The sequence below is a fragment of the Drosophila navojoa genome, chromosome 2 (assembly GCF_054131105.1).
Source record: "Drosophila navojoa isolate 15081-1374.11 chromosome 2, UAZ_NAV_1.0, whole genome shotgun sequence".
In the NCBI taxonomy this organism is placed as follows: domain Eukaryota; kingdom Metazoa; phylum Arthropoda; class Insecta; order Diptera; family Drosophilidae; genus Drosophila; species Drosophila navojoa.
Window position 1 is genome coordinate 26,937,166 of NC_142890.1, and position 17,378 is coordinate 26,954,543.

At 42.0% G+C, this 17,378-nt stretch overlaps 1 protein-coding gene across 1 annotated transcript in view; it reads right to left on the reverse strand.

Moving 5' to 3' along the window:
• Nucleotides 1–1,495: 1,495 nt before the first annotated feature.
• Nucleotides 1,496–17,378, reverse strand: part of Nlg1 (Neuroligin 1) — a 46,495-nt gene continuing 30,612 nt past the window's right edge. Inside the window, exons 9-12 of the mRNA XM_030383681.2 lie at nucleotides 11,017–11,206; nucleotides 4,898–5,049; nucleotides 4,068–4,183; nucleotides 1,496–3,993 (exon numbers count right to left, since the gene is read on the reverse strand). Of these exons, the coding sequence (XP_030239541.1) occupies nucleotides 1,862–3,993; nucleotides 4,068–4,183; nucleotides 4,898–5,049; nucleotides 11,017–11,206 (2,590 nt within the window). The 3' untranslated portion in view covers nucleotides 1,496–1,861. The remainder of the gene's footprint in view (nucleotides 3,994–4,067; nucleotides 4,184–4,897; nucleotides 5,050–11,016; nucleotides 11,207–17,378) is intronic.

Here is a 17,378-nt window from a genome sequence, read left to right on the forward strand (position 1 = left end):
CAGAAGACTCACAAATGCACAAATATTCAAACTGCTAGAGAGCCCATATGTGAGAAAAGTTAGAGCAGAAAGAGGAAAGCCAAAACAAAGGAAAAGAAAAACTGAATGAAATGTGATGCAAATTGAGTGTAGAGAATGGTGCAGAAGAATGTTGGCAATTGCGCCAAACTAACACTCAGAGCCGATAGAGAGCAGGAGCCGAGTCAGTCATATGAGATGCCGCAGGATGTTTTGTTGTTGCCTTGTCGTTCTTTGAAGTGCAAATATGTGTCAAAGCAGAAGAAACTTTCTAGATATAGATACATTTTAGTTAGCTTTTAGTTATATTTATATCTATATATATATACATCGAGTCTAATTGGCTGCCTTTGGGTCTCTGCTAATGAAGTACAAAAGTACTTAACGAAATTAGCGCAAGACAAATATAAACATACTATTTATGCAAAAGCGAAAATATGAGAATGCCTTTTGTACCTGGGCGCCAGCCAAACAATCCAATTGGGCGCAATATTTAATTACAACTTTGGTTCTTCGCCCTGTTTATGGCAGGGACTTTAACTTTTCTTCGAGATGAAGAAAGAACAGAGAAAGAGCGAGGGAATTTTTGGGCAAAGTTGTTGCCTGACAGCAATTTGCATAAAATGCCAAGCGAAAAGCGACAAAGTCGACACAATAACTCAATTCGCAGCGAGAACAAAAGTAAAGCCCAGGATAAAGGCGCTGAACTTCCTGCAGCCAGGATGGAGTTTAGGCAACTGCTTGGCAACTATTTTGCGGTGACAAGTTTGACGGAACTCCCAGCGGCTAAGTATCTCAAAATATTTGAAATATTTGCAACTATTCAAATGTTGACATAGCCAACAGTTTTGCCGTTGCTGCTGCTCCTGCTGCTCCTCGTGCCAGCAGCAACTACTTATGAAAGGGCTCCTGTTTGCCAATCGTTTGGGCCAATCAAATTTCGCATTGTTCGTGCTCATTTTGCAGGTAGCGCACAGAGGACAAACTTTTTTCCTTTTCCATTTGCAATTAGCCTACATAAATAAACTCAACTTCTACTTCTGCCATAATGTCCTTAAATTGTGCCCAATTTGCGTTACTTGTTTAATTAGTTCCTATGATATACTTATAATATACTTATGTTAAATATATGCTACATGAAATAATCAGTAGCTCCCACATTTTCCTCTCATAATACTTGTTGGGGATATTTATACAAATATTTATACAAAGGTAAAGTAGTTCTTATTTGGTTTGATTCGTTTGTCTCTTTGGTTTCTGATAATTTGTAAACTTTGATTTAAATATCTGCAACTACTTTAAGTTTCTTTAATCAGCAGCAATTAATATTCCAATCAAGTGATTTTTGATTCTCTTAAGCTTCTATTCTTATAGTTCGTTACGCTTAACTAATAAGGAGTTCTGCTTGACTTTTCTTCCATTTCTATTTCAATTAACTAATTAAGACTTCTTTTTTATGTTTATGGTGAGCTGCAGCTTTTCGTTTTTTTCTCTTGCTTTGACCACAATTTGTTGGCCAAACTCGCCTTGACTCGAATTGAATTTCCATTAGTTATTTCGATATTCGTTCTCTCTAATTTGAATCAAAGCCTTGGCGCAACTTGCAGCTGGCAAAACTTTTACCAACAAAGGCGACCACGAGCTGCCGCAGGTCCTGCCATGCTCGAGCAGCTGCACGGCTCCTCCGACCGTCAAGTCAAAGATAAACTTTTGGCCAGAATGTATTATTAAATTTCGCGCAAACACCAGCAAATGCCGAGCACTCGCAGTCACCACAAGCCGAGCCGTCAACGGATTTGGCAAGAGCTGCTTAGCGGACCGCAGCAGGGCGTCAACTGCAGTCCTATATATGGGTTGCGATGCTGCGGCTCGGCTGCAGTTCCGTGCGCACAGTCCCGGTGGACGAGGAGGACGAGGATGTCGTGGAGTTGCACCAGGAGGCGGTCGAGGCCGATGAGCCACTCGAGATGGTGGAGTCTATGCGTGAATTTGATGCTGTTGTGGCATCCGCTGTCGACTGGCTGTCAGCCGGCGACAGCTCCTTGCTGGATGCCTGCCGCTGCAGTTGCGGTATGCGACTGGGCGTGGCTGAGGCTGGGGTTGGGATCGGGGCCGGAGGCGCGGAGCTTTGTTCGCACGTAGTGGCAGCTGCCGTTGACACCTGCTGTGTGACAGCTGCCGTCTCTGCTGGCGTCGTTGCTGGCGTCGTTGCTGGCGTCTGCAGAGGACGCGGTATTAGCGATGTCCTCGAGGCTGACTTCATGGGCTGCGCGTAGACATCGCCGTTGGGCGCTGACCAGCTGCTGCCCGGCATGGAGCCCACGCTGGCACTCGCCGCAATGGCATAGACGCACTCGGTGCGCTCTCCCTGGGGCGGCGTTGCCTCGTGCGTCGGCGGCACCGACTCGAACGACTGGAATGAGCCGCTCAACGTGCTCAGCGTGCTCAGTGGCGCTTCTGGCCCGCCAGGAGTCGGCGGCTTAATCCGCTTAAGCGAGGCTGCCGGCGATTTGGGCACAATGGGGCCCACAATCAGCGTGTTCTGGGTGATGGGCGGCTCGCGCGGCTCCTCCTCGCCGCAGTCCTGGGCCACCATTAGCGGGGATGTGGTTATGTTGCTGCTGTCTCGCCGCCTCCGGCCCAGTGTGCTGCTGATAGTGCGCGGCGGCGGCAGCGGCGCCGTGGCGTAGTTCTGCGGCGGCAGCGAGTTGCGCTTGTAGCTGTGGCTAGCGCGCAAGTCCTGCGCCGTGGGCAGCACCTTCGGGTAGTTGCGTTGCCGCAGCAGCTCCAGCTGCTGTGCGGCGCTGAGGGGCTGCAGCACCAGGGCCGCCTCGTCGCGGCTGGTCACATTGATGTCCACATCGTCGGCGTGCACAAAGCTGGTGACCTGCTCGTCGGCGGCCAGGATCATGTCCACGGGATCCGAGTGCGAGTGGCAATGCTGTGGCTGCAGCGCGGCCTCGCAGGGCTCGGTCAGGGCCGAGTGCTGGCGCTGCAGCAGCAGCTCATAGTGCACGCCCTCCTGCCCCTCGTGCATGTGCTGCGGCGTCAGCAGCTCTGCGTCGGCCACCTCGATGTCCTGGCAAATGATGATGCGCCCGTCGCACTGCACCGCCGCCGCCGGCGGTGGCGTCGTGTTGAAGCTGCCCGCCTTGCTGGTGAGCGACTGCTGGTGCTGCGTGGCGGACATCCACTCGCAGACCTTGGTGTGCGTGTCCACCGTGGAGCTGCTCAACTGCCGCTGCATGGCGTAGCCGTTGATGGGCGAGCGTTGGCCCGTCTTGATGGCCTCGTAGGTGTTCGATTTGCGCACAATGTCCAGGATGTAGCTCTCGTCGCCATCGCGCGACTTGCTGCAGCGCTTCAGCTCGTCGTCGTTGGCGCCGTCGTAGCTGAGGATGTTGCCGCCCAGCTTGCGCTGCATCGTGGTGCTGCGCTTGCGGCGCTGCCGCACCAGGAACGTGGTGTATATGACCACATTCAGCACCAGGAAGATGGCAATGAGTGCGATGAGCAGCTGCAGGGTGGTCTCCGATTTGGCAATGGGCTCGCCGGGAGTCGCCGGGGAGGCCGATGCCCCGTACTCCCCGTAATCGCTGTTAGGTGTCGCCTCCTCCACGGAAGTGGCGGCCACGCCTTCGCTGCCCTGCTGCTGCTGGTGTTGCTGGTGTTGCTGCTGCAGCCTGTGCACGTGGCCAAATGTGGGCGGGGCATTGTACATGTTTTCCGCAGCTGTTTCGAGCTGCCCGCTGCCCGTTGCCACCGGCTCCTGGAGCAGCAATTTGAGCGTACGCACCGGATCCTCGGCGCCATTGTCACGCGGCCCGTACTTACTCATGTGGCCCGTAATCACCTCGTTTCCGGCCAGCTGCTGCTGCTGTATGGCCGCAATTTGATTCAACTCGTCCGGCAGCTCTTTGTTCCAGAAGTTCATATAGATCTGACGGTATTTGTAGCCCACTGTCGGCGGAATGCCTGTCCAAATCAAAAGCGCGAATGTGAATGTGATTAGATGTTAGAGTAGTGGAAATGGAGCGTGCTGCACTCACCAATATTGAGATAGGCCTGGGCACGCTTGTTGAACTCTGGCCAATCCAAGTCATAGCGATCCCACTCCAGCACATGCGAGTTCAGAAATGTTCCCTTCCAAGGTGCTTTCGGGTTGCTAAAAGCAGAGATTGATAATCATAAATATATATATATACAAAAGAAATTATTATACTACGATAGAGTATATAAATATAGTATCTCGTAATATTCCCATTTGCCCTTAACACTCAAATCTTCATGTTGGTCTCGCCTTAAGCCGCATTTGCTCTAATATTTCCTGCTTTCTCTTGCTTTTCAATCTCATGCTCACATTGCTAATGACCTCACAGATATTAGAGAGTGAAGGAGAGAGAGATAAAGAGAGTGGAGTGGAGAAACGAGTAGGGCAAAAATATAATCCGAAATGTCTGCTAACGATCTCTGATTTTGGCTTTGATTGCCATTTGGCTGGAGGGGCGCACTAATAATATTTGCATGTCCTGCTTATGGCCCGTTTTTGGAGTTGTTTTTGCATCGAAATAATCATAAAAACGGCAGTAAAAATTCTATTCATTTCGCTGTCCGAGCGTTGCAGATTGCAAAACGTGCCGCAGCCCAGCTCCCTGCATATCGCATTCGCATTCGCAATCGCATCCGCAGTCTCTGTCGCATTTGCATGCAGAGCTGCGACTAGTCGTGCAGCCCGACACCCACAGCCTCCTCCCCTCTCTGTGATGGCCCACTGGCTATTCCACCCTTCTTCGTCTGCGGCTGCCCCCCGCAACGTTTCCAATCGCAAACTCTCTGCAAATGCACTCTTCAATTCGCCCTTGGCTCAGGCACTACTCACCCGGTCTTCACGAAGTTCGTCCAATATGCCATTACCGCCTCGGAAAGCAGCTTTTCCTGCACGGAATAGTTGTGGCTGGGAAATGGGCCGGCCGGCGCCAGCGGCGCACCAAAAACGAACGCCAGCTCCTCGCCCATTATGCTGTGCGGTAGCTGCAATTGAAACAGATGAGCAGGCACATTAAGAAATAAGAAATATTTCAAATACTCTTATTTAGTGTGAAGAAATAAAGCTAATATTCAATTTAAGTATTCTGTTAATATTAAATTTTCTAAGGAGTGAATATGCCAATTGAATATTCTGTTTATATTAAATAAATATAAAACTTAAATTAAAATAAATAAAAATAATATACTTTTAATATATATAAATATATGCAAATTGACATTTAATAAATAAATTAAATATTGTTATAAATATATTGAAATTTATTTTTGCAAAGTAATAAATTTAAAAGCATATATTAAAATAAATAAAAATGTATTTGTAATATATATTAAAGTTTATATTTTTCATAAATTATTATACAGAAATGAAAAGTATTATTTAATATATATTTTTCAATAATTATAAGAAATGTTTGATACAAAAAAAATAAATTTAGAGAAATCTGATATGTGTATGTATATATAATATAAAATTCGAGATATAGCTCAAGCATTTACAATATTAAAATACTTATTATATATTTTTATATTATTCAGCATTTATTGCTTTTAGTTTATATTTATTTCGCTTCATATATATGATTAATATTTTTAAAATATTTTTTAAATAATATTGAATCCCAACTTTACCCATTCAATTTAAAATAGCTTGACTTTATTCAATTTATTTATTTTATTTCTTTTCTCTTCAAATTTCGCTTTATTCATTTGTAATCCACCAAATTGTTTTTAGATATTTGTCGGCCTGCTATAGAAAATCAATATACCCTCAGCGAGATTTATGATATGCATTGAAAACGTGGTGAAAATTGTAACAGACATCAGACACCAGATCAAGGGAAAATGCTATTCAGCAGCTTTTGGCCAGTCAGCATCAATCTTCTTGGCTTTGCCTGCATAAATATTTGGCCAGTCTGTCGGACAGTTTGTGGGCAAGCGGACAGTGGGAGGGAGGGGCGGCGCAACAACTGCAGTCGTAAGTAGGTGGGCAATAAAGCCAACTTTTTACTGTTGCCATGAAAAATGTAACAAAGTCACAAAGCATTTCGCTTTGGCGCTCATAAAAATCGGTGTCGTCCATTGTGGCGTTTGCGTAAGCTGCTTTTGGCTCATTTTCATGGTTGTCGCCGGCTTTTGTTGGCGTTTATGAATGATAAATGTCATTTTTGATTTTGATTTTCTATTCTATGAAATGTGCAAATATCGAAAGTAAGGAAGACGAGCAAAGGCAGAGACAGTCAGCCAGCATGGAACAGAGACAAGTTCTGTTGCCCTTTTGTGAGGTTCAGTCAACTTTTTATCTGAGACAAGCCGAATTGTATGGACCACAAAAAATACTTGTTTATGGCCCGAATTGTTGCCAAACAACCAGCACATGTTTATTTGAAAGCCATTGAAGTATAATAATAGAAAGTTCAACAGACAACAATTGGATTACGCAGGATATTGCGGGTCTGCTATTGGCACAGTTTTAGAGTTTAAAGTAAACAAAATTTACACAGTTTCCCGTACGGTTGTCATAAATGATTGTTAAATAAAACAAACGATTCAAAGAGCTGTTTTCAGTGACCTTTTAATTAAGTCCGGCACAAACGTTTTCGATATGAATATTTAAAATCACAAACTGTTATTAAATTATTTTCGGCTGACTTCCTACGCCATTGAAATTGAATATGAACGTATAAATAAAACCCGGAAACTCAATTTAAAATACACGCGTTAATTTTGTTGTAATTTATGCTTCTGTTTGTTTTGCCCCATCGAGCTGTCTGTCTAGCTCTCTCTCTCTCTCTGTCTCTCTCTCTCATTCGCTCGTTCTGTTTGACTTCCGCTTTAGCCCAAAGCCAGCGGAAGCAACAATTTGCCTAAGCGTCAACCTCGGGAATTGGCAAAAGTGTTTGCCAAATTGGCCCTAATGTAAACGACAGCAGGCGTGGCATGAACTTCGACCCCCCGTGGCCAGAGGAGGGCAGGTCGTAATTTGTTACTCATCTTAATGGGCTTTTATAAGCTTCGGCTGACACGCCCACGTCGAAGCTGGGGGCGTCTTTAATTTGTAATTTTCTATTTCGTAATTAGAAATTTCGGACCAGTTGCTTTAGTTTCGCCGGAGTCATCTTTGTTTTTTTTTTTTGTTTTTTTTTTTTTTTTTTTTTTTTTTTTTGAGTTACTGGAGCCCCAAAGAATACCCACACATTTCGCGTCACGTTGCAAAAGTTTTTTATTATTTACCCAAGTCTTGAGACGCATTTCTTTTATGAATGCGGTCAACGGCAGCAAAAAAGGACGAAAGGAAGAGAAGACAAAAAATTGTGAATGAAGAAAAGTTTTTGGCCCGCGCGACGCAAATAAAAATTTTAGTTTCGTTTTTATTATATTTATTTTTATGAATTCTGTTTCCTTCCTTTCACAATTTATTTCGCATTCTTATCAAAAAGGCAGCTCGAAACTTTCACCAGGCAGAGAAGGGCCGACAAAAGGGCTCAAAGCAGACATAGTTGGAATGCTCGGTATGATGCTGTGGGTGCGTATCAAATATGCAGACTTTATTATGCTAAAACATATTAAATATGTATTATTAATAACAAAAATATTCTCGAATATTTGGAATTCCTTTAAAGAAAATTTAACTCTATTAGCTGCAGCCTAAAATATCTATTCATATGAAAAATACTTTTTGTAATTCTCTTAGCTCTTATATAAATGTTAAAAATAGATATAAATATCTTTCATTCCATGGGCTGACTGTAATGCAATTGAATTTGGCTGCGTTTAAGAACGGCTTTTACACGCATCATTCTAGCCAGTTAAACAATCGCCTTGAGCCGCATTCAGACAGAACTGAGTGTCTCTTCTGGGGTCCTTGGACGGCAGCTTCGCAGCTGCAAACATGCAAGACATGTGCCAAAAAGTTTTACAATATGCCCGCAGCTTAACTCAGAGATAGACGAGAGCTTTGCGGAGGAGAGCGGAGCCAGTCAGCCAGTCAGTCAGTCAGTCAGTTTGTCAGTTTCAAGTGGCGTGGATTGGGCGTGGTCGCCAGCTGGTATGCTTAAGTAGCCTAGCATAGAAGTAACTATCCATGGACAAAGGCGTGAGTGTAGCCTCTATATATATATACCCTTTGCAGACCCTTTGACCCATTGAGCAGAAATTGAAACAAATTAAATTTTTAAATATGCTGAAAAATATTAAAATTAAATATCACTTTCTAGCCTAAGAGAAGCTTGCATGGAAAATTCTTTCGGATAGCATGTCCTAGCTTTAAGCGACTCGTTTCACTTCGTTTCAGATTATAGGGTATCCGAGTACTTGGTCACAAGTGCAGCGGAGGCAGCGCAGTTTATGCAGAAATGTGCGCGTTTTAGTTGAGTTTTTGGCTTTGGCCTCTGACAGGCAACAAAGCAAATGGCCAAATAAATAAAAATAAAATGCCGGAGAAAAATGTTGCGGCATTGTTAAAGCTCGCCTAACACAAACTGTATAAATGTGTCTGCTTCTATGTGTGAGTGTGTGTGTGTGTGTGGCTGTGTGGGTGGGCTTGGGCTTGTTTATTTGTCTGGCACATGGGCCCCAGGACTTGGGCTGTCGCTGCGATAATTTGTAGGCAAACGGCAGCCAGCCAGTTCGTAACCAAGAATCCAGCTCATGCTCATGCTCATGCTCATGCTCATGCTCATCGTAGCAGCGTTTTGGCTTCGCCTTTGGCATGAATTATTTAAGTGAATTTCATTTCATTTCATAATTTATTTGCAACTAATGCGCTTTGGCGCTTTACGCTGATCGTCGTCGCATTTCTTCTCATCTCGAGCGCATAAATATAAATGTCGCTTAAGCTATGGCACATGCTCTCATCTATTATTAAGCCACTTTTAGCAAACAACTACAATTTAATATGAGAGAGGGAGAGGGAGAAAAGGAAGAAGAAAATAAACAAAAGTTTATACACAAAGTTTAAGCACTGCAGCTCGTTTGCTCATTATTTATTAGTAATATATATTTTTGCTCGCTCCTTATACACTCTGTATAGAGTATATTCTGATGCTTTAATTGCCGGCCATTAAAAAGTTGTTGCACTTTCCACTCAGCCACAAATTGTTGTCGCATTTGAAAGAGCCAGTCGAGTGCATCGAGAGCCCCATCGACGTCTATTTTCATTTAGTTGGGTCTTAGTTGACTTGGTCATGGTTTATGTCCAGCTCACGGACCCTCCGCCCTTGGCCAGCGCGGGTCATAAAAATACGATTAGCGCCAGAGCCGAAGCTAAACTTTCCCAAAAATATAATGCGAAATAATAACTTCTCGCTTTTTTCCCTTATTTGTTTTATTTGTATATGTATTTTTTTTCGTTGCTTTGGTTCTCTTTATTTAGATTTTTATATGTGTTCTCCCCATTCATTATTTCTGTTTTAGTGCTCCTTATTTGGGGATTTGCTGGATGATGTTGTTGTTCCTGTCTCATTCTCTCTCATTTGGCCGTTTGTCAGGCTCGGCTGTCGGATGTATTCTGACGGGTATTTAAAGTCTTACGAATACATCAGGAATTATTTTGTATACTGTCAAATGGTTTACGTTCGCTATAAGAACTTTTTTCTTGTTAGATGATTTATTTCGATGTTATTCAATTCAATTGTATACGAACTTAAACTTTTTATTACTTTAAATGGAATTTATTTTTAATTTTTCTTTCGTAAAAATAAAAATGATTAAATATAAACAAGAATAAAAAGTAATTGTTTTTGCTTTGAATTTTTCATTAGTTTATGTGAAGAAAAAAATAAAAATAAATAATAAAGAAATAATAAACATTAATATATAAAAAATTCTTGATTTATATAAATATATTCGTAAAGATTAAACAAATGAAAATCAATAATATTTTAAATTCAATTAATTTGTCTATTCAATTGCCAAATAAATATTCAATGTTTTTATAAGCCTTGTCTAAGCTTAAATATTTAAATGTTCTCTTTGTCTTCTATGCTCTGCCTGCTGGGCTCTTAATTCAATCCCATATATTGTTGGCTATTTGACAATTTGAAATTGCTTTCTTGGCAATATATCAGCTTCAATCTAAGGCAAATTCGAAATGCTTATTCAATTTTCATTAATGCGAATCAAAGTGGTTCATGCGACAATCAGGCTATCAAATTTGTTGTATTATCCCCTATCGAATGGCTGTGCTCGCATCCTAATTACAAATCGATAGACACATTTAATCATAACAAACTGAACGTATAGAGTAGCAATAGCTGGAGCAACACAGGCTATCTTCCCATGGCAATCACTAACAAATCCATAAGCATGGCAAAGCCATAAAAACAGCAGCCAAGAGCTGCGGTGCACGGACTGACGCCCGGGACAGACTCTGTCGGCAGAGACACAAATAACCAGACAAGTTGGTCGAGGCAAACGGGCAACCAGCCAGTCAGCCAGCCATTCAACCACTCAACCACTCAACCAGTGAGCCGCCCGCGGGCCACAAAGCCAAAAACAAAAGCCGTAACGTACATTCCCCTCGACCAGACTGAAGTGGTTCGTTGTCTACTTAGCGACTTGGCCTCAACTTAAAGTTGTTTTTGTTGCGCGTGTTGCTGCTGCTGTTCTCGCTGGAGTGGAAGGCAGTTCATTGCCTTTATTACGATCGTTACGCGCCGCGGCCCGTACAGCTGCAAAGTTGTGAATTGTTTTGCTGAAAAGCTAAAATGGCAGCCAATGATGGAATGACCCAGCAGAGAGCAGCTAACCAAAGAGTCGCCATGGGGAGTGAGTTCCTATGCCGTTTATGTTTTTCGAGAATTGACCACAACAGTTAAATGAAATGCGCCGCTTAATTAGAATACCAGCTTGACGGCGCACACAATATCAAAAATCCATTTGGCCACACAAATACCATCCTTACGCATACACATATATACACAAATATAGTAATTCAAATGCTCTCTTACTTACATTTGCATAGGGTCCCGTTGCGCTGTTGTGTCCGAATACGTACATATAATTGCGTCGATTCACATCCGCATGGAACATGCCCGTCTGCAGCAGCGGGCCCACGACCCGGGCATCGGAGAGTATGTCCAGCACGACGTCGCGATGCTCCAAATTAGTGGCTTTTATCGGATTGTTGTACATGTCCTGGTATCTGTGTGTGGGCAGAGTAAAAAAAAACCAAAAAAAAACTACAATCACCACATGGCGTATACGTAATGCGCATTGTTAACAATTTTCAAATAGCTGACGCCGTTGTCGGTTGCACACTTCAGCGCTTAATTATGCGGTTTGTATTGTCCGAAAGTTCTCTGAGCGCACCAAATACGCTCAATACGCAATTCGTGGGCGCAAAAGGCATTAGAAATCAGCAAACGCAGGCAATGTGAAAAGTTCTTTGTGTGTAGATCAAAGCAGAAATAGTACATTAAAATACTAAATACATATTTATCAGTATATATAGAGCTCCACTTCTTATCACATTTTATTTTATTCCTTCACTCTGTAAAACTCTGCTCGACTCCTCAGCTTATAGAACTCTTGAAAGTACATTAAATCTTTTTTTTTTGCTTTTCATTCATTCACTTTAATAAAAAACATTTCTAATCCAATTTCATATAGTGTCAGAACTTCATTTGCTTTGATTATTTGACGTATGCGCCAAAGGACTCAAATATGGTTTATGCCTCGATCTCAGCAGCCTTTGCAGCGCAGCGTGAAATTATTATGGCCCCAGCAGGACACACACAACCTCACACACACCCACGTATGCACAAATATAGCAACAAGAACGTATAGTCAGGACTGTGCTCAATGGGTTCTCGGCACATGTCAAGCACAACACTTGGCCTTTTGCTAGCAGCTGCTACAGCCAGGTGGAAGCCGAGGGAAAACGGGGCGTTGCTTTAGCGAAGGGTATAAGAGCACACACACACACATATATACATATATAGAAGAAATACTTGTCAGGCGCGTATTTCAACATCTTCTGGTGCTGCTGCCGCATCGTCTTCTTCTTCTTGTTAGCCTAATGTACAAATAAATAGAGCCATATTTTCTACATTTTCGCTCAGGTTTGCTTTTTGCCTTTTGGCCCGAGCGCCATGTTATGCATTTTATTGTCGGCTACTTAAGTTATGCGCTTTGACCTCGATACAGACAACAGCCAAGAGGCAAGTCTCTGCACCTTCAAGCCCATCCTCCCCGCCTCCCGCAGTGCCAGCCCGGGGCTGAAAAGGTTGGGCAGGGGGAGCACTCATCATGAATGTATGGCCCAAGGTACGAGTCTCTCGGTGGTCTTCTTTTCCACTTATTTTTACCCGTTAGCTGCTCCTGCTCCTGCTACCGCTGATTTTCTTGCAGAGCTGCAAGTACTCTGGCAGAAGGAAGCGAGCAGCACTTGCTGTCTCCGGAGACACATGTTCGTACATAGCTGCTTGTTGTTATTGCTGCGTATGTCATGTGGCTATGGTACGCGATATATTTATTTGCGGTTTCTATTATGTAATCTCACACACTTGAGCAAACGCTTGGAGCGAGCTCTCCAATTGTTGTTGCCAGCAGGACGTGAACGTCTATCCCGATGTGTGTGTGCAATAAATAAAGTGAAAATGTCAAGTCTATGTTTACTTAAAATGAGCTCAAGCAGCGCACTGGGCAAACTCTGTGCAATATTTCTGTAAATTATTCAACGGACAACAACAACAGCAGCAGCAGCAGCAGCAGCAGGGAACATTGCAGTCAGCAGCTACCAGGCGGAAGGAGGAGCTGCTGCAAATAGCTTAGAGAAATATAATAGAATATGATATGTCTATGGATTTGCTGTTCTCTCGAATTATAATTCATTTGCATTACCCGATTTTCATTGCATAAGTATTCTGAAATTCCAGCTTAGTTGCTCATTAAAAACTTTTACTCTTAAGCTGCAATGAAATCCAACTAATTTTCGACCGAAAATGCATCAGGAAAAGGAGTTAAACGCAAATATTATGCGAAACCGGAAAAAGTTTTTTTGTTGCAGCGTGAATCCCAACCGAAAAACATATATGTATGAGCATTTCTGGTGGCTTACAAAAGCAGATGAAACTGTGCGAAAAGTTGAACCACTGCACGACAGTTGAATTTAATAGAAATAACCGCATACTATGTGCATGTGTTTGTGTGTGCAACAATGTTACGTATACGCACCGCAAACAGTGCTGCAAAGGCGGTGGCCAAAGCAAACGTAACGCAACACCACGTAAAGCAATGCATCGCAACGTAACGCAGCACAACGCAAAGTAAACTCTCCACTCAAAAAACTAACCGCAAAACACTTAAAAATCAAAGCCCAAAACACAGAACACAAAACTTTAAACGCCTTCGGCCGACAACCAACAGAAATATGCAGAGCAGACACTCCGAAAAGTGTGCAATGAAAATGGAAGGATGCTTATGCGAAGGGCTGGAGGAGACTGGAAGATGCCACAACAAAAGCGAACAATGTCGTTTTGTTATTGTGCCACGTTCACAGCGAAAGGCGGGACAGACACCTCGACTGCTAGCAGGCACTGTACGGGCTCTGTCTCTGCCTCTGGCTCTAGCTCTGGCCATTCACACGGCAGGTCGACTATATAAACTGAGGATGGAGCACTAAGCCACAAAATTGCTGATTAATGTATTAGTCACCTCAATGGCCATTCCTCTTTTCTTTCTTGCCTTCTTTTCTGTGCAGCCGTTGACCAACGGTTAATTAAAAGAAGAGGGGAAGGTAAATGAGCATGAATATGTGTTCAAGAGAGTCGCAGATGTGCCTGGTCATTTGGCTAAGCACTTCTAAGGTCACTGCTGTTTGATGTGCGATTGAGATGTGTTGCGGTTCGTCTAGACAATATTGTATACAAATGAAATTATTTGTGAGAGAAAGTGGCCCAATCAAACAAGAAGATGAAATAGCATACAGACCAGACAAAATATCATATATTCGATTATAAAACAGGCAAAGATGGTCAGTGAATGGCGAAATTCTATGAACTGATCTTCGAATCGCTTCAGCACTAACCACATTTTCCTTTGCCTGTTCTGTTTGATGTATATCTGAGATTCTTTACATAATATATATAATCATTGGTAGTCGCTTTTCGAACTGATTTCACATTCATCGTATGTTTCAGAAATATTTTCATGAATTTTTTTAGAGACCTTATGAAGATGGTGTATTATTATAATAATCATAATACCGAAAACCACTTAACTGAGTAATAAAATGAAATTCTTTTTTGTTTGCCCAAGAAACTTTCCATGCCAACCCATTCAACTAAACCCAAGCCCAATCTATTTAATTTTCAGCATAACAGAAAGAGTCATTAAAACATGTAAATGTTTTTGAAAATAATTTCGTGAAATGATAAAAACACTTTACCTGTACATATTTACCGTGTCCTACAAAACAAGTTCTACAATAATACATATATAAATAATATATATATGTAAGGTCATTTTGCCTGTACAGACTTTTGCTTAACAGTAATAAATGTTAACACTCATCGTATATGTATACGATATATAGTATACATGTATATATATATAATTATGCTGTTGCACAGTGTAATGGGGCGACTGTTTTCCGTTTCCCGTTCAGCCAGCTCTCATACCCGGGGCCACTTTTACTGGTTGAGCAGAAGCAATGCTCACATTTAATTTCCGAACAGCGTGTGTGACACTTTAAATATTTCCGCACTCGAGAAGACATTTCGAGTGCTCGTAGGTGTGCATTTCGTGTGTGTGTGTCGGAGTGCATGAGTGTGTGTGACAGTCAACTTTTGGTTGACAGCAGCCATTCGTAGTGCCCTACATTTTGATAGTCATTGGCAGAGTCGTAATGAATTTGCTGAACAGTTTTTGCTAATGAAGTTCTGCAAATAAAATGCAATTCCATTTTAAATTGCATTAAATGAGAATGTGCTGGCGGATGCCCTGAGAATGTGTTTCGTTGAGGCAGGCGAAGGTGTTCAGACTGGCGCCACATTACAAGTGCAACGATCCCACATGAGTGAAAGTTGTTTCGGTGAAGCCGGAGCATGTAATTGCTGTAAGAGCTTAAAGCGAACATGAAATCGTTAAAGAGCTCAAGTTTAGCTAAACTGTTTTGTTAAGAGAATGTTAAGGAATGTTTCTGGTAGATTAATGTAGATGTACATGTACATGATACATCAATGTTATGCCTATAATGAGAATTGCAGGGATTGTTAGGCTTGTACATGCCATTAAAATATTCACTTAAAAAGGCTAAAGTTATAAACGGTACTCAGTGTAACCCTTTAACCTGCACACAGCATATAAAATTTAAAAATTTATTGCGTTGAAGTTTACTTAAATATCATCTTTAAATGATAGTATTTCTTTCGTGTCTAGTTGAAACTGCTTGAACAATATTCATTTGTCTTAAGTCAGCTTACCATATGCTCAAGCGAACATATTATATCTTTGACTTAACTTATGCTCGATTAGCCAACAGCTACGCTAGGCTGTGCTAGTCGTCTCTGGGCGCAATTTCCAATTCGAATTTCATAATCCTAAAACAAGCTCAGCCACAAATATGCAGCCTATATTAGCATACATAAACAAACTGGAATCAGAGCCTTTGCTAGCCCCAAAATCAAATCCATTTAATCGTCGTAAGGCCACACACACATGTACACACACACATGTACACACACACACACATTGATAGCAACTGATATGGCAGCAGTTCAAACATTTGCTTAAATAACTAGCTAACCCGAGAGCGAGTTGTATCTCTGGAAGGGCGTTAATGCTTGTGTCTGGCTAGGGTTAAAATGGGATGGCAGCTGCTGCCAGCTGTATTGCCTCTGCTCCTGCTGCCCCTGCTGCTGCTGCTGCTGCTTCTTCAGGGTTCGTAGACCCCACTTAACACGGCTCCCATATCCGGAACTGCTGGCCCCATTAAGCCGGGCCGCGCTCTGCCTGGCAGCATTCGAAGGCACAGTTTTAGCTTAATAGTGAACACAAGCCGGTGGGATTTCTCGCAGATGAATGCCAAACGAAAAGAGCTGCCGCACGGCATAAAGGAGCTCGGTTGCAAATGTGTGTTGCTTGCTTGACACACTACACATAACACTCATACGACCCTTAATGGCATACAATCAAATAAATTATGTTTTTTAATTGTTTTCACTAGGCTCTCGAATACGCCAGCAATTGTGTAAGGTGCTGCCATTTGTTATAAGCACAGTGCATTATTTATAGTAACGGCTATTTCGTTTTAGCGCTTAAGCAAATATATATTATATTGCTCATACGTCAGCGTGCACCGCGAGAGTTCACCGAAATTGCCCCACCGCAGCCTGCGGTCGCTTTGTGTACCACATTTGTTTCTGTTGCTTAATGTGGCTATTGTTGAATATGTGTGTGTGTGTGTGTGTGTGTGTGTGTGTGTTTGTGTGTGTACATAGGCCACAAAATATGGACAAACGATTATGAATAACTGTTGTTCTGCTGGCCGCAATGGGCTTGAGGTTGAGCTTGTGTACTGTCTGTCTGTGTCGGGTGGCCGTCTGCGTCTGGTCTGGCATGTGGAAGATTGCCTGCACATTTATGACGCCTCGAATACCAAAAGCAGCTTTTTATTGCGTTTCAGCACTTACACTATGCAGCAAGCTTGAGATTGTGACCATAATTGAACTAGTGAAAACAATCAGTGGCCTGAATATCATTTTTTTTTAATCTTTGGATTAATAATATATAATATATATTGGAATAATGATATATAACTAAAATTGATATTTAATTAAATAATATTTAGTTAAAATAAAAATATAACTATTTTTTTAAATTTGTAAAATGCAAATTACAAATTTAATAAATCTAATTAAACTGAATAAAATGAAAAATTTAATAACTTTCAGTTAACCGATTTTAGATATATTTTAATCTTTGAATACTGTTAAAAGAATTTGTTGGCTTAAAAACAAACTTATTAGCCAACCTGATTATTTAATGCGAGCTCATCTAAATCTCAGGTCTCAACATGTTTCAAACGTTTTTCAACTAAGTTCTCTCCTGGAAATATGAAATTTTTGAAAGCTTTTTATAAAATACCATAATAATAAAGTTGAGCACCCATTTTATTTATGTAATTCCGCTTGAACCAATTTTGCTAGTTATGAAGTTTAAACAGCCCACAATTGCATATTTACACACATATCGTAATTTGCATATGGCTTTAGTATAACTCTGACCATGTCTATAACATTTATTGGTGCTCTACCCGGCTCTATGGTGAAATATATTTAATACGCAGTTAAACTACAGGCAATTTCCCCCTG